This window comes from Lithobates pipiens, unplaced genomic scaffold, assembly GCF_037356315.1.
Source record: "Lithobates pipiens isolate NorthernLeopardFrog02 unplaced genomic scaffold, aLitPip1_a1.2 Scaffold_16, whole genome shotgun sequence".
NCBI classification, from domain to species: Eukaryota; Metazoa; Chordata; class Amphibia; order Anura; family Ranidae; genus Lithobates; species Lithobates pipiens.
This window is the reverse complement of record NW_027507748.1, coordinates 54289546-54311506: the sequence shown is the minus strand read 5'-3', so window position 1 is coordinate 54311506 and position 21961 is coordinate 54289546. Positions and strand designations below refer to the sequence as shown.

General features: G+C 42.9%; 1 protein-coding gene across 2 annotated transcripts in view; it reads right to left on the bottom strand.

Moving 5' to 3' along the window:
• The window catches only part of HLCS (holocarboxylase synthetase), a 289685-nt gene that overhangs the window by 227984 nt on the left and 39740 nt on the right, over positions 1–21961 (bottom strand). For both annotated transcript variants that reach the window (XM_077479916.1, XM_077479917.1), the window contains 2 exons: positions 15005–15930; positions 10626–10808 (listed from right to left, as the gene is read on the bottom strand). In XM_077479916.1, the coding sequence (XP_077336042.1) occupies positions 10626–10808; positions 15005–15930 (1109 nt within the window). The remainder of the gene's footprint in view (positions 1–10625; positions 10809–15004; positions 15931–21961) is intronic.

Here is a 21961-nt window from a genome sequence, read left to right as displayed (position 1 = left end):
ATGCGACACAGATAGACACTGATAGGTGGCACAAATAGGCACTGATAGGTGGCACGGATTGGCATGGATGGGCGGCACGGATGGGCATGGATAGGCGGCACAGATGGGCATGGATGGGCACTGATAGGCGGGTAGGATGGGCACTGATAGGTGGCTAGGATGGGCACTGATAGGCGGCTAGGATGGGCACTGATAGGCGGCTAGGATGGGCGGCATTGTAATTTAAAGTTTTGTAGGGATGGATGCCAATCAGTGCCAAACAATAATGCATGCCAATCAGTGATGCCCATTGTGGGCACTGATTGGCATCCATTACGGGCACTGATTGGCATTCATTATGGGCACTGGCTGGCATCCCTGGTGGTCTAGGGGGCATACCTGGTGCTGGGCATCTCCTGGTGGTCCGGTGGCGTCCCTGGTGGTCCAGTGTGGGCATCCTCGGGGGGGCTGTGCTGATAATCGAACAGCACAGATCCCCCCTGTCAGAGGAGCAGCTGATCGGCTCTCCTCTACTCGCGTCTGACAGACGCGAGTGAGGAAAAGCCGATCACGGCTCTTCCTATTTACACTGTGATCAGCCGTGATTGGACACGGCTGATCACATGGTAAAGAGAATCCGTCGGAGACTCTTTACCGAGATCGTAGTTGCGGGGTGTCAGACTGACAACAACCGCAACAACGATCGCCGCAATGCATGCCCCCCGGGGGGCGCGCAGCGGCTTAATATCCTGATCACGTCATATGACGTCCGGTCAGGATATTACAACCACTTTGCCACCATCATTTTGCTATATGGCGGGCTGCAAGTGGTTAAAAATGTCACCGCCGAGATACAGAGCGGGTGTCCTGTGTATCTCTGCGGCACTCGGTAGTTCTCTGCAGCTTTCGGGTATTTTCGGGCGCACTCGGCCGTTCTCGGCTATTTTCGGCCGTTTTCGGCGGCTTTCGGTTTTCCGAAAGAGCGGCAGAGGTTAGAAACAGCGGGGGATCAGCGTATAACACACACACCCACGATTTTCCCCTGATTTTAAGGGGGAAAAAGTATGTGTTATATGCCAATAAATACAGTATATGCAGCCCCACAGAAAAGTGCCCTGTACAAAGGCCTCCTGCATTGAACTGTTTTTTTGCTGCCTTATTGAATAAAAGTGCTGGGCAAACTTGCTTGGCCTGTTCCTGGGCATCCTTGTCTCATGCATGGTTTACTCCAGCCAATACCAGTCGAATCAGTTCCCCTTTATGTTTATATTCTATGGGTTGCAGATTGGCTAAGTGGTTGGCACTTCTGCCTAACAGCACTAGAGTCGTCTGTTCGAATCCCAACCATGGCACTACCTGCCTGGAGTTTCCTCCCACACACCAAAGACATGCTGGTAGGTTAATTGGCTCCTGTCTAAATTGGCCCTAGTATGTGTATGTATGAATATGAGTTAGGGACCTGAGACTGTAACCCCCCTGAGGGCAGGGATTGATGTGAACAGGGCCACTGATTACAGCCAGCCCTCCTGTATTTGGCCCGGACTCCATCAGTTCAAAAGCGGGGCGCAGGCACCCGCTGAGCAGGAGGTCCGGCTGTACTGTCTTATTGCAGACACCAATCCTCTTCTGCCTCCCCTTGCAGCACTGGCAGCTTCTCCTCCTCTTTCTTCCTCCGACTGCACTGCAGGGGGATCAGTTCTAGCAAACGCACCCCTTCCATCTGCTGTCCAGGCCCCTTTGGTGCCCATTTGCCCTGCAGCACTGCCGGATTCCCTCCTCTCCTTCTGGCAGCTGCTGCGGACACAAAGGGGGATGTTTCAGGATGGAGAGCAGGGGAAGGGGCCAGTAAATACTGAATGCCATTTACTGGCCCCTTCCATTCCTAAATGAACACACTGAGTGATCGGTAACAATCACGCCTGTGTCCATTCATTACTGAAGCATAGTAAACTATGAAAATGAGAGCTTCCTACTAATTCATCTGTGCAGCTGAGGCTACAGAGAAAGGGACCGATAAATCAATGTCCTCAGTCACTTTCGACCGGGAGAAGGGCCCCCCCCCCGTTAGGTAGGCTGTATGGGGCCCCCTGTGATTTCTAACAGCAGCCTTGGATGTGAATGTACAATAAAAAATATGTAAAGGCGCTGCGTAAATTGATGGCGCTAGAGAAGTACCTGTAATAAATAAATACGCACGCACAGTACTTCTCCTATGTCCATACAGCCATCTGTTGTGGAGTTATAAAGAATATTACGTAGCCGATTCTTGTTCTTACTAAGAACCTTTCACTGGCGGTATTAAGTTCAGTTCTGCCCATTCTGTTTTACAGGTTCACTTTTCATGGATGGCGGTTACGAGTCTCCTTAGGCCGTTACTTGCTTAACAATTATGCGATTTTACAACGTTTTTGGTAGCCAGGAAAGGTACAGTTACAGGGAGATGGGGAATAGCCAAAGTGGAAGGAAAACTTTCTCAGATGATTTGATACACAATAAAATTTCCCTGCGTGGACTTTTAACTAGACAAATGTTAATCTATGATTTAATGGCCTCTTTGAAACCGTAATATCAGGGCTTTCCTGTGTGTGCATTACCAACCGAGAGGAGAGCACGGCACCAGCAGGGGGCGCAAGAACACAAAAGAATGCAGAACTGATGGGATTTATACTGGTGTATCACTTTACCAGGTTTCATGGGATTTCATGCTACTGTTTGTTATTTATCAGTGCGAAACAGAAAAGGGGAGAAACAAAACAAAAACAGCAAAATAACTGACACACACAAAAAAAAAAAAAAGAGAAACAAAACAGCTTGAAGACAATGGCAACCTAGAAAAAAGGTAAAAAATTGGAGACTTAGTTGGAAAAGTAAAAGATTTCTTATATTTACTGCCATCTGCAAAATTTTTACTTAAAGAGGGGTTCCCATTTAAAAAAAAAAAAAAATTATTTAAAAGTCAGCAGTTACAAATACTGCAGCTGCTGACTTTTATTAAAATCGGACACTTACCTGTCCCAGGGTCCAGTGAAAAAGTGAAAAACCTGTGTGCAGCCCCCCTAATACTTACCTGAGCCCCATCTCGATCCAGCAATATTGCACGATAGACTCTCCTGTCTCTCCCTCCTGTTCGCCTGAGCGCCATTGGCACCAGCTGCTGTCAAAGTCAATGAGACAATGAGGAGAGAGAGGGAGCGGGGCCAAGAAGTGGCTCCCACATCAGTCCCTACCCTCAAGGAGCTTACAATCTAAAGGTCCCCAACTCACATACTAGGGCCAATTTAGATAGGATCTGATTTACCTACCAGCCTGTCTTTACATTACAGCCTTTAGTTCAATGTATTTTTTTTTTTATCTGAATTATATGTGATGGATCAGAACACAATAGTCTAAGTTGGTGAAGTAAAATTATAAAATATATACATAAAACTAATTTTTCAAAAATAAAAAAACGGATAATTGTCATGTGCGTATGTATTCACTCCCTTTGTTATGAAGCCCATAAAAAGCTCTGGTGCAACCAATTACCTTCAGAAGTCACATAATTAGTGAAATGATATCCACTTGTGTGCAATCTAAGCCCTTGTACACACGGTCGGACATTCTGATGGACAATGTCCGATAGGAGCGTGTTGTCGGATAATCCGCCAGTGTGTGGGCTCCATCGGAGTATCCGACGGACCAAGTTTTCCAGCTGGGCTATAAAATTTTCCAACAACATGATCCGATCGGACTTTGTCCGATCACGTGTAGAGAGAATTCTGATCAGACAAAGTGCCACGCATGCTCAGATCAAATTCCTAGACCAAAGCTATTGGCTACTAGCCTGAATGTAGTCCCGTCCTAACGAAATAACGTCATCACGTTAAGTACGATCGGATTTTCTGACAACTTTGTCCGACTGTGTGTATGCAACAGTTTCGGACAAAATCCGACGGATTTGGTTGTCGGAATGTCCGACCGTGTGTACAAGGGCTAAGCATCACATGATCTGTCATTACATATACACATCTTTTTGAAAGGCCCCAGAGGCTGCAACACCTAAGCAAGAGGCACCACTAACCAAACACTGCCATGAAGACCAAGGAACTCTCCAAACAAGTAAGGGACAATGTTGTTGAGAAGTACAGGGTTAGGTTAAAATAATAAAAAAAAAATTGAATACCTCCAATATTGGGATTTCAAAGGCAATATAAATCAAGAAGAAATTGTATATATAAAGGAAATAAATTATTTATTGATACAAAAAAAATCCTAAAAATAGTAATCTTATGGTTCAAGATAATGAAAATTGAATATATAAATTCACATAGATGTGACATTAGAAAGTAGCAAATTTCAACTACAGTTCAACAAAGAGACCTAAAATACAACATAGCTCTAAGTGACAAGTAGTTGAAGAGTCCGACGCATTTCGAACAAGTGCATATAAATTCTTCATCGGGGAAAAGAAGCCACTTTCTGAAAATACAGAGTATAATTTCAGTACAAAAAATACAAACATATGCAAAACAATATATTGTTTGACGTATCCATAACGTCCAATAAAAACACTTACATGTCAGCCTATTGATCCTGAAAAGGAACACTCCTCCATCCTAGGCACTCCACCAAGATCGGTTTAAATCCTCCACCGCATTAAGGGGCCCAAGAGTAAAGAACTCAACAAGGACGTCCAAGTGCAGAGAGCTCAATCATTTATACCTTAAATCCCCAAAGACACCTGGGGGGAAAGGGGAGTAAAAAAGGGACCTATACTAAAATACAAAGAAAAATATACAAAAATAAAAAATGATTGAATATAGCAAAATTGACTTGAATCTAAATAGACCAGTCTAACTAGCAAAAAAAAAAAAGGGGGGGGGGGGCTAGAAAGCCCAATATATTAATGCAGCTTAGGAAGAACTTACACGGAGCACAAAAAAGGGCGTGCTCGAATCTGGAATATCCATGCCACCAACGGCTCTGGTCCAGCAAAGAAGTGAATCTTCCTAGAAGTATGAATCACTATCTCCTTTTTATATGACCTACACACACACAATGGATGGAGCTGACATCCCCTGGGCTCCTGGTGTGTTCCTTAAAAAGCTCCAAAGTGGCCCAAAAAGTGCCAAAATGTGACATCATGTGGACAACCCCTTCCCCCAGATGTCTTTTGGGGTTTAAGGTATACATGGTGGAGCTCTCTGCACTTGGACGTCCTTTTTGAGCGCTTTACTCTTGGGCCCCTTAATGCGGTGGAGGATGTAAACCAATCTTGGTGGAGTGCCTAGGATGGAGGAGTGTTCCTTTTCAAGATCAATAGGTTGACATGTAAGTGTTTTTATTGGACGTTATGGATACGCCAAACAATATATTGTTTTGAATATGTTTGTATTTTTTGTACTGATATTATACTCTGTATTTTGAGAAAGTGGCTTATTGTCCCTGATGAAGAATTTACATGCACTTGTTCGAAATGCGTCGGACTCTTCAACTACTTATCAATTAGAGCTATGTTGTATTTTAGGTCTCTTAGTTGAACTGTAGTTGAAATTTGCTACTTTCTTTTATATATTCAATTTTCACTATCTTGGTAACAACCGTAAGATTACTATTTTTAGGATTTTTTTTGTATCAATGAATAATTTATTTCCTTTATATATAAAATTTCTTCTGGATTTATATTGCCTTTAAAATCCCAATATTGGAGGTATTCAATTTTTGTGTATGTTAAGGGATGGTGGCAATTACATGCCGTTCCAAATGAGCCTAATTAATTTCTAGGTTATAAAAAAAAAATATCCAAATCTTTGATGATCCCTAGGAGCACCATCAAATCTATCATGACCAAATGGAGAGAACATGGCACAACAGCAAACCTGCCAAAAGACGGCCGCACACCAAAACTCATGGACCGGGCAAGGAGGGCATTAAACAGAGAGGCAGCACAGAGACCTAAGGAAATCCTGGAGGAGCTGCACAGCAGAGACTGGAGTATCTGTACATAGGACGACAATAAGCCGTAGGCTCCATAGAGTTGGGCTTTATGGCAGAGTGGCCAGAAGAAAGCCATTACTTTCAGCAACAAAAAAAAAATGGCACATTTTGAGTTTGAAAAAAGGCACGTGGGAGACTCCCAAAATGTATGGAGGAAGGTGCTCTGGTCTGATGAGACTAAAATTTAATTTTGTCCATCAAAGAAAACGCTATGTCTGGGGCAAACCCAACACATCACATCACCCAAAGAACACCATCCCCACCGTGAAACATGGTGGTGGCAGCATCATGCTGTGGAGATGTTTTTCAGCAGTCAAGACCGGGAAACTTGTCAGAGTTGAAGGAAAGATGGATGGTGCTAAATACAGGGATATTCTTGAACAAAACCTGTACCACTCTGTGTGTGATTTGAGGCTAGGGCAGAGGTTCACCTTCCAGCAGGACAATCACCCCAAACACTCTGCTAAAGGAACACTTGAGTGGTTTAAGGGGAAACATGTAAATGTGTTGGAATGGCCTAGTCAAAGCCCAGACCTCAATCCAATAGAAAATCTGTGGTCAGACTTAAAGATTGCTGTTCACAAGCACAAACCATCCAACTTGAAGGAGCTGGAGCAGTTTTACAAGGAGGAATGGGCAAAAATCCCAGTAGTAAGATGTGGCAAGCTCATAGAGACTTATCCAAAGCGACTTGGAGCTGTGATAGCCACAAAAGGTGTCTCTACAAAGTATTGACTTTTTTTTTAACAAAGAATTTTTATTTATGTTTCATACAAAAGAAAAACAGAAAACAGACATGCATCAGCAGGGTACATACATATTGTGAGTAGACAGATAATCAAATCGTATCACATAGAAAGCACAAACAGTTCTTCAGAGTGAGTAGAGTTATTAATCATTGCAGCACAGAATACAAAACCTCCCCAGGCCTCCCCCCACAGCACAAAAAACCACAGAAAATACAAAAAAGGGAAACCCACCCCCCCACCCTCCACTCCCCTTAGCCTACGCAATGGTCAAATGCTTCGCCTCAACCCATGCCGCCCAAATTTTCTCAAATTTCCCAGGGCAGTTCCTGCCCAGATACGTGAGCTTGTAAAGCGGCAAAGCCGCGTTCACCAGGGACTGCCACAGTTGTTTAGTAGGAGGGAGAGGTTGATTCCATTGCAGTAGTATTGCTTTCCTCGCATAGAGTGTAGTGTAAAAAATAAACAGTTTCTTCCCCCAGGAGATATCCAAAAAATCACAGATACCCAGCAGGAGAGGTATCGGGCTAAGTGGAATCGTAAGCTCCCCCACAGCATTAATGTCGGCCAGGATCCCCCTCCAAAATCCCACTACCCCAGGGCAGGACCACACCATGTGAAAAAAGTCAGCGTCATCTTCGTTGCATCTAGGGCAGGTAGCCAATCGGTCAGGGTAAATCCTTGCCAGGCGTGCCGGTGAAAAATATACCCGGTGGAGGAACTTCAATTGTATGAACCTATCCCTTGCAGAAATCGCCAGGGTCAGGTATTGCTGTAAACCCTCCTCCCAGTCCTCCTCAGTAAGCTCCGGAATGTCACAAAGTATTGACTTTAGGGGGGTGAATAGTTATACACATTGACTATTTCTGTTATTTTCTCCTATTTGATGCTTGCTTCACAATAAAAGAAAAAACATCTTTATAGTTGTGGGTATGTTCTGTAAATGAAATGATGCAAATCCTCAAACAATCCATGTTAATTCCAGGTTGTGAGGCAACAAAATACAAAAAATACCAGAGGGGGGGGGGGGGGGTGAATACTTTTGCAGGGGACAGTGTATGCTATATTACCGTTTTATTATTTGAAAATTTTTTTTTTGCTCCACAAAAGTGGAGTTGCCCTTTAAATCAGAGGTCTCAAACTGGAGGCCCTCCAGCTGTTGTGGAACTACAAGTCCCATGATGAATTGCAATGCTGACAGTTACAAGCATTACTTCCACAGGCAGAGGCATGATGGGACCTGTAGTTTTGCAACAGCTGGAGGGCCGCCAGTTTGAGACCCCTGCTTCAAATGCTATCAATATTCCATAAGCAGAGATGTTACTGTGGATGATATACATAAACCCGCTATATGCACCAAGTCATTTTATGTCTATTAGCACCACCTTGTGAATTCTTGAAGAACTGCCATTTTGAAATGCAGCACCTATGTATTGTCAGACTATGCTGTATTCTCCTTCATTGGTAGCTATAATCAAAAGCCTGAATCACACACCATTTAAAAAAAAAAAAAGCATTTTTCAGAGGTTTTCATGGGTGCTTTTTTTTTTTTTTTTTTTGTCATTTTTGTATGTACTATAAATGTGTCTCTAAGCATTTATTACATTTTTTTTTAACACACACAAAATGCATAAAAGTTTATCATAGTGTATGTCCACCCAAAACATTCTTCATAAAGTGCATGGCATAGAGAAGGACAAGAACCCCCATTTTTACTGCCATTCTGGGCTTTTGGAGATTTTATCTCAATTTCTGTCTAATGAGACAGTTCAACAGAAACTCTCACTGTCAGTAAATGGGGGAGAAATGCTTTACTCCAATTGTGGCTGGATTTACACAAAAAAAAAAATAATAATAATAATAATAAATATATATATATATATATATATATATATATATATATATATATATATATATATATATATATATATTTTTTTTTTTTTTTTGTTTTGTTTTTTATATTTAGGCACTCACACCTGTACACCCTCTATGGACTAAAGCATTTTTTTTTTCATTTCTGCCGTTTACAAATTCTGCAGATTTTGATGCCCCTCTGAAAAGTGATGCTTGGTAGAATGCTTTTCAGAGGCGATAAGGAGGCAACATTCACAGCTTCTTGTGACCAAGTCCCCCCCCAATGATGCAGCACCAGAACTCACACATGTGCAAACAGAGATCTAATGCCACCCTTCAAGATAGGAGATATAGGGGAAGATTTACTAAACCTGGAACACTGAGAATCTGGTGCAGCTGTGCATGGTAGCCAATCGGCTTCTAACTTCAGCTTATTCAATTAAGATTTGACAATAAAACCTGGAAGCTTATTGGTCTCTATGCAGAGCTGCACCAGATTATGCCCTTCCCAGTCTTTGTAAATCTCCCCCATTGCAATTTATGAATGATGAAAAGTAATACGGCAATCAGGAAAATGCAATAGTATGGCCACTAGATGGAGCTGTTGTTCATAAAATATACATTCATGGTTGTCATTTTTTATGTCATAGTTAAATGACAGTACATCATTCAACCATGACATTCAAAATGACATTTGACACATACCGGTAATAATAAATAACATACAGGATTTATATAGTGGCAACAGTTTGGACACTGCTTTACAAAACAAATATTACAAACATTATGGAGATTATTAGATGACATATGTGCGACTGCTGGCACATCGCATACCATTTTTTTTTTTAAATAGACCCCTAAGAAGGTGTGTGGTCACCGTAGGTCTAAACTACAGGGAGAATTTTAGTCTTTGGCCAGCCAACCTTATCTACACCACACTATAACCTGTAAGCTGGAAACTGGTCAGAGTTAATTAACCTGGTCAGCAGCAGGAGATTAAATTCTCCAACATGATTTGGCCCTAACCTTGTATGAATAGTGCTAGACTCAGCTATCTGAATTAATAACTGTCTGTACTGCCTCATAGCACCCAATTAGATGCTGACTTGATTTTCTCTTTTATTCCTGTACTATTGTATTACGAGCGTAAAGCTGGCCATACATTGCCAGCCGGCTGAACAGGTACCTCCTTCCACACAAACAAAGTGGTTGGAGGAATCCTCCCTGCCAGGACATTGTATTCTGGCAGTTGTACCTGCTGCTGTCAGAATATGCTGATCAGTGGCTGCAGCTGTTGCTGTCAAAATTTGCTAGTCAGTGGCTGCAGCTGTTGCCGTCAAAGTTTGCTAATCAGTAGCTGCAGCTGTTGCCGTCAAATGTACTAATCAGTGACTGCAGCTGTTGCTGTCAGAATAGGCTAATCAGTGGCTGCAGCTGTCAGAATAGGCTAATCAGTGGCTGCAGCTGTCAGAATAGGCTAATCAGTGGCTGCAGCTGTCAGAATAGGCTAATCAGTGGCTGCAGCTGTCAGAATACGCTAATCAGTGGCTGCAGCTGTCAGAATACGCTAATCAGTGGGTGCTGCTGTCAGAATACGCTAATCAGTGGGTGCTGCTGTCAGAATACGCTAATCAGTGGCTGCTGCTGTCAGAAAACGCTAATCAGTGGCTGCTGCTGTCAGAAAACGCTAATCAGTGGCTGCTGCTGTCAGAAAACGCTAATCAGTGGCTGCTGCTGTCAGAAAACGCTAATCAGTGGCTGCTGCTGTCAGAATACATTGATCAGTGGCTGCAGCTGCTGCTGTCAGATTATGCTAATCAGTGGCTACAGCTGCTGCTGTCAGATTACACTAATCAGTGGCTGCAGCTGCTGATTGAGAAAAAATTTCCAACATGTCCCTTCAGCGGAGCAACATGCTGATTGAAATTCTGTCAGTCCTTGTTGAACCGGCCAAATCTTGATCAGTGTATGGCCATTTTAAAAGAACTGAGAATTTTGATTGGCTGCCAAATGAGATAGATTACTAAAATGTTGCCCGATGTCTATGCATTAATGACAATCTGAGCTTACCTTCTGTGCACTTAGCAGGTAGACAGGTGTGAGAGTCGGAGAGGAGCTGACCTCACACTCCAGACCAAGACTGATGAGGATCTGCGTCAGTACTTCATGCCTCTGGGGGTTACTGAGCTTCAATGAGTCAAAGGTCCCCTTATCATGTTCCATTAGAGACTCGGGAGCCACTTCCAGCCTGACCTGTAAAATAAACAGCGCGCCCAGCATTATCACTACTGCTTTTACTAAACATCATCAATATACATTTAAAACAGAATTCCCTTTACAAAAAAAAAAATATAGCCTTGTTATAGGGGAAAAAAAAAACACTTTGATTCCAGGGCAATTTTTCACACAAACATTAAAATTAGCATTTTTTGCTTGAAAATTACTTAGATCCCCCAACATTATATATTTAGAAAGTAGAAGCCCTGTAGAATAAAATGGTGGCAGATGATATTTGTGCAGTTGGTCAAATTATTCATCAAATTATCATTTATAAATGATCCTATAGGAAAGAATTAAACTGCCTCTGAGCACCACAAAGCAAAAAGGCAATTTAATAAAAATTTTAATAGTCAAAGCAAGCTCACCTATCTATCCATATCTCTATGCTTACATTTATTGAGAGATCGCTTTGAAAAACACCCCCTAGTATTCCTAGCTGTGGCCATCGTAAGGGAAGATGATTCATGAAGCATTTAATTCCAATAATCCAGTTGCCCTTAGCCCAGGCATGCAGGCAGGAGGGCGTGCTTGGTTAAGAAAGTCCCTCTTTTTGCTTGAAAATTAGTTCTTAAAGTGGAGGGCCGTTTAAAAAAAAAAAAAGTCAGCAGCTGCAAACACTGCAGCTGCTGACTTAATCAGCCCACTTACCTGTCCAGGGTGCCCGCGATGTCGGCCGCCCGAGGCCGACCCGTCCCTCGGCTCTCGGGTCCCGGCGCCGCCATTCCTTGTAAGGGAAACAGGCAGTGGAGCCTTACGGCTTCACTGCCCGTTTCCTACTGCGCATGCGCAAGTCACGCAGCGCTTTGTGAATGGGACGCGCTGTGTTCTGGGACACCCAGTTCCCAGAACACAGCGCGACCCATTACCCAGAGGATGCCGCACGGAGGAGAGAAGAAAGAAGATCTCCGCGGAGGAGGAAGAGGAAGATTAGGATTATGTGCCTAGCAACAGGCACTTCTGGTAAGTAAAAAAAAAAAAATTTTTTTTCATTTTTTTTTTTTTTTATATTTTTTTGTAATTTTTTATATATTTTTTTTTTTCAGGGTGGCCCTCCACTTTAACCAACATAATATATTTTTCTGAAAAGAGAGGCCCCGTAGGATAAAATGGTGGCAGTTGCACTCTTTTTATTTTCAAGATATTTGTGCAGCTGGTCATCAAATGCATATTTTTTTTTGGGGGGGGGATTTAAAGCGTAACTTAATTGTATCTTAGCACCACAAAGCAAAAATGCAATTTAATTACATTTGAATTAAATTTAATCAATTTTAATTTTAAGGGAATTTCTTGGGGGGGGCTCAGATCACCGGAACTAGTGTCCCCATTGGAAGATTTTCCCTCTATTACTTTTCTGGGGACAACCCAAAATGTGGGATTTTCTTTCACTTTCAATGATAATGGTAAACAGGACAAATAGAGAGGGTGAATATCCCTAATGGGGATACAGGCAGCTACAGGACCTGACAGGTATTCTAATCTCTCTCCAATCTATCCAAAACTAAGAAGAAAAAAAAGTTTTACCTTTAGTTATACTTTAATTACCTTTGGTCTACACACCTAATGTGGCCATCATAAGGGGTTCCTATTCTCCCTGCTGAGTATTTTTATTAGAATGCAAGATGTTCCAGGTGGGCAAAAGCATTCAAAACTTCCAGGTAAACAGGAGCAAAGTTTTGGAATTATGACAGAGAGGTTCCACAGTTGGAGTATCCAAGTCATAAAAAAAACCCCAGAGGTTGGCACAGTCCAACAGGCTTCATCAATATCTAAAACAATGCTTTTTGGTGGACTGACCCCTGCGCCGGTTAGGCCAGTCACAGATGAGTCGAAAACCGAATGTTCTGTCGATCTAAAAACAAAAATGAAGCATACGATTGTGTCCTTTGTTTTGTTTTTGTGGAAAAAAAAAAAATCCAGCATGTTGGATTAGGCATTTTCGATCGTGGCACAAAAATCTCCTGTCACAGTAATGATGCGAAAACCAAATGACCTGATGATCGGCAAGAATTTTTGTTCTATTTTTGACTCATCTATGGCCTGCTTTAGCTACTGGTACATCTAACTGGTGTTTGGCCAGTTTCCATAAAGCAGCATTAAACCCAGCATTTACACTTTTACATTTATTTACAGTGCCTTGAAAAATGATTTATACCCTTTGAAATGTTCCACATTTTGTCATGTTACAACCAAAAACGTAAATGTATTTTATTGGAATTTTATGTGATGGACTAACACAAAGTGGCACATAATTGTGAAGTGGAAGGAAAATGATAAATGGTTTTCCAAATTTTTTACAAATGAAAAGCGTGGCGTGTATTTGTATTCAGCCCCCTTTACTTTAATACCCCTAACCAAAATCTAGTGGAACCAATTGCCTTCAGAAGTCACCTAATTAGTAAATAGAGTTCCACCTGTGTGTATAATAATCTCAGTATAATTACAGCTGTTCTGTGAAGCCCTCAGAGGTTTGTTAGAGAACCTTAGGGAACAAACAGCATTATGAAGACCAAGGAACACTCCAGACAGGTCAGGGATAAAGTTGTGGAGAAGTTTAAAGCAGGTTTAGTTTATAAAAAAAATATCCCAAGCTTTGAACATCTCACAGAGCACGGTTCAATCCATCATCTAAAAATAGAAAGAGTATGGCACAACTGCAAACCTACCAAGACATGGCCGTCCACCTAAACTGACGGGCCGGGCAAGGAGAGCATTAATCAGAGAAGCAGCCAAGAGGACCATGGTAACTCTGGAGGAGCTGCAGAGATCCACAGCTCAGGCGGGAGAATCTGTCCACAGGATGACTATTAGTCGTGCTCTCCACAAATCTGGCCTTTATGGAAAAGTGGCAAGAAGAAAGCCATTGCTGAAAGAAGCCATAAGAAGTCTCATTTGCAGTCACGAAGCCACGTGGGGAACACAGCAAACATGTAGAAGAAGGGGTTATGGTCAGATGATACACAAATTGAACTTTTTGGCCTAAAAGCAAAAAAAAGGCTATGTGTGGCGGAAAACTTACACTTCATATCACCCTTGGTCAGAGTTGATGGGAAGAGGAATGAAGCCAAATACAGGGTAATATTACAAGAAAACCTGTTAATGTCTGCAAAAGACTTGAGACTGGGGCCGAGGTTCACATTCCAGCAGGACAACGACCCTAAACATACAGCCAGAGCTATAATAGAATGATTTAGGTCAAAGAATATTCATGTGTTAGAATGGCCCAGTCAAAGTCCAGACCTAAATCCAATTGAGAATCTGTGGCAAGACCTGAGAATTGCTGTTCACAGACGCTCTCCATCCAATCTGACAGAACTTGAGCTATTTTGCAAAGAATGGGCAAAAATTTCACTTTCTAGATGTGCAAAGCTGGTAGAGACATCCCCAAAAAGACTTGCAGCTTTAATTGCAACGAAAGGTGGTTTTACAAAAGTATGGACTGAATACAAATGCATGCCACACTTTTCACATATTTATTTGAAAAAAGTTTGAAAACCCATTCATCATTTTACTTCCACTTTTTGTATGTGCCACTTTGTGTTGGTCTATCACATACAATCCCAATAAAATACATTTAAGTTTTTGGTTGTAACACGACAAAAAGGTGGACAATTTCAAGTGGTTTGAATACTTTTTCAAGACACTGTAAGCATTTAATATGCTTAAAGTGGTTCTAAATGTTTAAGGTTTTTTACCTTCATGCATTCTATGCATGAAGGTAAAAAACCTTTGTGCAGCAGCCCGCCCAAATACTTACTGAGCCCAATCTTCCTCCAGTGCTCTGCACTTGAGCCTCAGCTCTCCAGGGACTATCCCTCCCCAATGGTTGAAACAGCAGTGGGAGTGTCAATCACAGCCAGTGCGCCAATGAGGAGAGGGGTGGGGCTGCGAACCTTGGCTCTATGTGTGAATGGACACGTAGAGTAGTGGTTTGGGAGGGAGATTGCCTGGGTGCCCCATAAGAAGCTTCTTGCTGTGGGGGGCACTTGGCAGGATGGAGGGACCAGGAGTACCGATGGGGGATCCGAGAAGAAGGGGATCGGGGTTGCTGTGTGCAAAACCACCGCACAGAGCAGGCAAGTATAATATGTTTGTTATCTTAATGTAAAACAATCCACAGCATTAATATCACTTTAACATACAAACTGGCAGAGCTGAAGTGGAAATTATACCTGGCATAAGACAGCTTCTCCGCTGTTGTCACCACACGCTTGACGCACCATCATCAGGTCCTGGCTGTCATTGTTTAACCGTCCCCATTTATCCACCTTATCACATGACTCTACCAAGCCCTCCTCATACGTAAACCCACTGACCATGACATTGAGACTAATCTGATTGCCATTGGGTCCATCAAAAACCAGGTCTTGAACTAAGCCCAGAAGTTCAGATTTTCTTTTCAGAGCTACATTACCAAACGTATAAGAGGAGGCTAACCCAAGGATCTTCCCACCTTTTTCCAGATAGGAAGTAAAGCATCTATGAAGATTGGAAGGTATGGGTTCCTCACCCACTAGAACCAACAGTAAGCAATTGTCCATCCATGGGGCTGTGAGAGCCTGCTCCTCAGGGAGAGGGTACACAACGTATCGACAGCTATCAAAGCATTGGAGGAGCACTGATTTGACTTGGTTAAACTGTTCCGGAAAAGAAGAGCTACTATAGACGAGAACGTTAGGTGGCTTCCCGCTGACATTAAGATTTGAGGTCTCACTGGAATGACCCCCATCAAAATGATCCTCCAAGCTGATGCAATCATCAGGAAGGTCCGGAATGTTGTCTGCTGAAGCAAATTTGACCGACTCTATGGTGCAGTTCTCCAGTTCAAGGCACTCGTGGCAGCTGGACAAGTGAAGATGACGATGTTCACCACTAGCTTCCTCTCCCTGTCCCAGGCCTGTTCTCCTGTTTGAATTGGTGTTTTCACTGCTGTTGTCGGGGTTCTGCATCTCGGTGCTTTCAGCCACACCCATGTCCTTTCCAAAAGTCCTATCAGAAATAAGATTTAGCTCAAGGGCAGCTTTCCTCTGAGCCAAATATAAATGAGGGTTGTGTGGGTCTTCTCCTTCAGTCGTAGCGGTCTCTTTTAAGTGCACAGCTAAGGGACGACAATACCACATATTTAAAAGACAATGCAATTAAAACACAAAATATGGAAATGCAGTCAAACACATGCTGAATAGTGTTGGGGAGGGTTAAAAACTATCATGCTTTTTTTTGCCTTCTGTGCCTCACTTGGTAGAATAGACTTTAGTTCCTGTCCTTTAGACTTAAAATTAAAGAGGAGCTTCACTTCCCCCCCAAAAATCTAAGTAAGCATCAACAAAATAGCTGTTAACTTTTAATATCACTTGTTAAAGGATCCAGCGCCATCCTCACTCGAGCAAATTCTTCATTGGGCTTCAGGTCCCTAACACCAGCATCTTAGCTAAGAGAAGCCGGCTGCAAACCCAGCTTTGTATGCGCGAGCCACGTTGCGCTTTGTGAATGGTCCCGCAGTCTTCTGGGACCTGCAATGTGTCCCAGAAGGCTGTAGGCAGGGGGGGGGGGGGACTTCTGCTCTAATCACCTGGGTGAAAAAGAGAATTAAGAAGGGGGGAGAAGGCAAACAAGCAGAACTTCCTCTTTTGAGTGAAGTTATGCTTTAAGTGAAGAAAAAAAAAAAGAAAAACCTCTCTTAGTTGACCTTGCAACAAAGTCCCCATTGGAAGGCTTTCTCTGAAAGGCTGAAAAGTGGCAAGCAGTGGCATTGTCAGCTTGCAGAGTGAGCTGCTTTAGTTGGCCGTTGAGCTGTCCCATCAGGTCTGCAGGAGGCATGTGTGGACCTGAAAGGCAGGCTATCACCCAACTGAAGACGTGCACACAGCAGGCCGACAATGCCGCTGCTAATTGCAAAGCAGAAGATTAGCGTTGTCGGCCTGCATCGGGAAGTGCGATTACTGGCAGGATCTCCAGATGAAAACTTGGCAGCAAGTACACCAAAAATTATTTGTTTGAGAAATCTGTATGCAGTGAGGCACGATGCCAGATTTATGGTCTTCATACACTGCAGTAATGGAACTTCACTAAAACCACCCTGAACATGGCCAGCGGGACCTGACAAGCCCCAAGTGGTGAACACCATATGAGGGTCTCATGAAGTTTTAAAGCCGAAATTTAAATTTTACAGCTTACCAATATAAGTAGGCATGTGCCATACCTGTGGGATCCCCATGGAAGATGGAACACACTGTAGTAGGCATCGTTAATACCGTCATCTCTACTAGCCTCCGGGTCCTATGCCAAGGAGCTACCATGCTTCATTTAGAGAACACTTTGCATTTTTCTCAACTGATGCAAAGTGTTCTCTCACTGGACGAGGGGGAAATGGTGACATCACCACCCAACCTCATTCAATCAGAGAACACGGCATTTTCTAAAGGAATATAAAGTTTTCCTTGGGTGGCTACCCTGTTGAGCTAGTCTTAAAGCAGCCACTTAGGGCAGGACCCAGAAGATAGTGGAGATTACTGTAGTACCGGTGATCTCGGTAGTTATACAGAGATACCATAGGTATTGCACATACACTATATTGTTAAAAGTATTGGGACGCCTTCCTTTACACGCACATGAACTTTAATGGCATCCCAGTCTTCCGCAGGGTTCGAGTTGGCCCACCCTTTGCAGCTATAACAGCTTCAACTCTTCTGGGAAGGCTGTCCACAAGGTTTAGGAACATGTATATGGGAATGTTTGACCATTCTTCCAGAAGCGCATTTGTGAGGTCAGGCACTGATGTTGGATGAGAAGGCCTGGCTCGCAGACTTCGCTCCAATTCATCCCAAAGGTTTCTATCAGGTTCAGGTTAGGACTGTGCAGGCCAGTCAAGTTCCTCTGCCTCAAACGCACTCATCCAATGTCTTTATGAACCTTGCTTTGTGCAGTGGTCCAAGTCATTTGGTGGAGGGGGGATTATGGTGTGGGGTTGCTTTTCGGGGTTGGGCTTGGCCCCTTAGTTCCAGTGAAGGGAACTCTTAAGGCATCAGCATACCAAGACATTTTGGACAATTTCATGCTCCCAACTTTGTGGAAACAGTTTGGGGATGGCCCACTTGACTGTCCTGACCTCAACCTGATAGAACACCTTTGGGGATAAATTAGAGTGGAGACTGCGAGCCAGGCCTTCTTGTTCAACATCAGTTCCTGATGTCACAAATGCGCTTCTGGAAGAATGGTCAAACATTCCTATAGGCACACTCCTAAACCTTGTGGACAACCTTGCCAAAATTTAAATTTTACAGCTTACCAATATAAGTAGGCATGTGCCATACCTGTGGGATCCCCATGGAAGATGGAAAACACTGTAGTAGGCATCGTTAATACCGTCATCTCTACTAGCCTCCGGGTCATAAAGACATTGGATGAGTGAGTTGGGGCAGAGGAACTTGACTGGCCTGCACAGCACTCAATATTGAACCCTACAGATGAAGACTTGGATGCCATTAAAGTTCAAGTGCATGTAAAGGCAGGCGGCCCAATACTTTTGACAATATAGTGTACTTACATTGGTTCAAGCTGGACTGATGTAACTATATAAAAATTGACACACCTAAACTTCAGCTTTAACTGAAGACAGTTTGATAACTAAAGAAAAAAGAAAAACTGACAAAGAAACAGAGATAATCACTGATCACAGTCAAGTTCCTCCACCCCAAACTCCATCATCCATGTCTTTATGGACCTTGCTTTGTGCACTGGTCCAAATCATTTATTGGAGGGGGGATTATGATGTGGGGTTGTTTTTCAGGGGATGGGCTTGGCCCTTTAGTTCCAATGAAGGGAAATCTTAAGGTGTCAGCATACCAAGACATTTTGGACAACTTCATTCTCCCAAATTTGTAGGAACAATTTTGGGATGGCCCCCTCTTGTTCCAACATGACAGTGCACAAAGCAAGGTCCATAAAGACATGGATGAGTGTGTTTGGGGTGGAGGAACTTGACTGGCCTGCACAGAGTCCTGACTTCAACCTGAACACTTTTGGGAATTAGAGTGCAGACTGCGAGCCAGGCCTTCTCGTCCAACATCAGTGCCAGAAGAGTTGAAGCTATTATAGCTAAAAGGGTGGGCCAACTCAATTTTGAACCCCATAAACTAAGACTGGGGTGCCATTAAAGTGCATGTAAAGGCAGGCGGCCCAATACTTTTGACAATATAGTGTACTTACATTGGTCAAAGCTGGACTAATGTAACTATATAAAAATTGACACACCTAAACTTCAGCTTTAACTGAAGACAGTTTGATAACTAATGAAAAAAGAAAAACTGACAAAGAAACAGAGATAATCACGGTGATCACAGCAAACTCACCCCTAAAACCTTCCCAAGCCTGAAGAAGCTGCTTCAAACTGAATATAATGGAAAACCAACCTAAAACACTAACTGCTCAATCATCTGACCGAAATATTTCTGTAGAGCCGGAATCTGGAGTATTAGAATAATAAACAAGGCAGCGAGTGTGTGCGACTGCGGAACTTCCACAAAGTACAATCATCTGATTTCACAGCTCAACCCTGAACAGCGTCTTTGAGTTTCAAGAAATTGTAAAAGCTTTGCTTTACTAGGGAAACACGCTTGTGCAAAGGCAGCAATTGTGTAAGAACATCCAATCTGCAGGCAGGAGGAGGAAAGATGCACAATGTACAGACAGCAGAGACCTGTAGTAGCCAGACCTTAGCATAGAATATTCCGATTGGTCACAGATGAGCTCCGATTTGCGGTTTTAGAATACTGCATTTTGTTTTCTCTAGGGCTCAAAGTGTCTCCTATCTCTCTTAATGAATGGATAGTGATATTAGTTGGGTGAAAGCACCCTAAAGCCAGCCATACACACTTAGATTTCTTTCATTTAGCTAGGCAGAATGAAAGAAATCTAACACAATGCTGTTTAGCATGGATGGGGGAATCTCAACTGCCAGCTATTGTATTCTGACAACCAGCACTCGTGGCTGTCCGAATATCCAAACAGTGGCTGCATCTATTAGGATGTAGTTACTGTTAAGCCCCATACACACTATCAGATTGTCTGCTGATTTTTTCCATCAGATTTACCAAAACCATATAATATGAGGTCAAACCTTAGGGGTTTCAATGTGTATGCAATCAGACAGGCCCTTGTACTACATGGTTTTGGTAAACCTGAAGGAAAAAAAATCAGCAGACAATCTGATAGTGTGTATGGGGCTTTAAGGTGCCCATTTTCAGCAGACTATCCTGACATTGCAACCAAGACCCCCAATACACACTATTAGATTTTCTGCAGATTTTTGTCTTCAGATTTGCCAAAACCATATAATATGAGGTCAATCCTTAAAGCGGGAGTAAACCAGCTGAAATCAGGGCCAGATTAACGTAGGGGCTATTGGAGCTGCAGCTCCAGGCCCCTACCTTAATATAGGCCCAGCAGGGATGGACTGACCATTTGGATACTGCACTGCCTGAGATGTTCCTTGTACCTCCTGCAGCAAGGGGAATCTGAAAGTCACGGGTGATTGGTGCGGCGGGCAATCACAAGCACCATCACCACGACACCATCACCACTCCCACTATGACTCTCCATGAAGCAGCTGAAAGCCACTCCACCTCCTCTAGAGGGAGATCGGTGCTTCTAATTGCGCCCCCCCCCCCCGTACTGATCACCCAAGACTGTCCATTAGATTCCCCCTGCTCTGGCCCCCCGTGTGCAGTACTGACACCTTCCACTGCTCCATTTTCCCAAAAAAGTATTGTGAAAAAAATTTAAAAAATATAAAAAAAAATTCCAACAAATAATAATAAATGAAGAAAATAATTCAAAAATGTAATAAATAATTTTAAAAAAATTAAGGGCTCATTCACATGGGTTCTCTTGCGCATACAGTGTGAATTTTTCATTTTATTTATTTCCATAAAAAGGCCCATCAAAATCCTCAGCACCAGGCCCATGATACTCTTAATCTGGCCCTGGCTGAAATATATATATATTTTTTGTGACCTGCAAGGGAAAAGGCATAATGAGCTAGTATGCACCGCATACTAGCTCATTATGAAATACTTACCTTAGAACGAGGCCCCGATATCTCTGACGATCCACGCTGAGGGAGCCGACATGTTCCCTCTGCGCCACTCACATCGCCAGAGCCGCGATATCCTCACTCCCGCGCATGCACGCGGGAGATTTCTTTCCAGCAAAGTCTGGCGTCTGCCGGGAGTTCAGCCGAAAATCCCCTGTGCGCATGTGCCGCTGTGCAGTCAGCAGCGCATTGCGAGGGGAATATCTCCTAAACCTATACACCTTATATTTTTTTTTTCCTACAGGTAAGCCTTATTATACCTGTAGGTAAAAGTAAAAAAAAAAAATAAAAAAAATAAAAAAAAACAGTATACAAAGACTTTAAGGCTCCATACACACTAGCTTAAAAAACACTGCTTCTACAGGAGTTTTGTGTTCTGCCTGGAGAAGCAGCTCAATGTTATCCTGTGCCCATGCACACAGCTGTCTTGCCTACACACAGTCACACCAAATTCCGACCGCCAAGAACGCGGTGACGTACAACACTTACAACGGGACTAGAAAAAGGAAGTTCAATAGCCAGCAGCCAATAGCTTCCGTCTCCTAGTTGAATCTGAGCATGCGCGAGTTTTTGGCGTGTCGGAATTGCATACACAGGATCAAAATTTCCGATAGAAAGTTTTTCCGTCTGGAAAATTGAGAACATGCTATCAATTTTTTGCTGGCGGAAATTCGGACAGCTAAATTCCAATGGAGCATACACACGGTCGCATTTTCCGATGAAAAGCTCTCATCTGTCTTTTTCTGTCCGGAATTACGATCGTGTGTACGTGGCACAAGAGGCATATTTTGAGTTTAACGAGTTTAAGAGGCAGAAAAAAAACCTTCTGGTTTGCGTTTCTGATTGAAACTTGGAGGCAGAAAAAAAATTTTTGTACAAATAAATGCTCTATATGACCGTTTTTTACTCCCGAGAGAACAGATGTTTTTTTTAAGCCCAGTGTGCATGGAGCACGAGAGCTTCAATTTGTATGCAAACAGGCAGGCCCTTGTACTACTACATGGTTTTGGTAAATCTGAAGACATAAATCTGCAGAAAA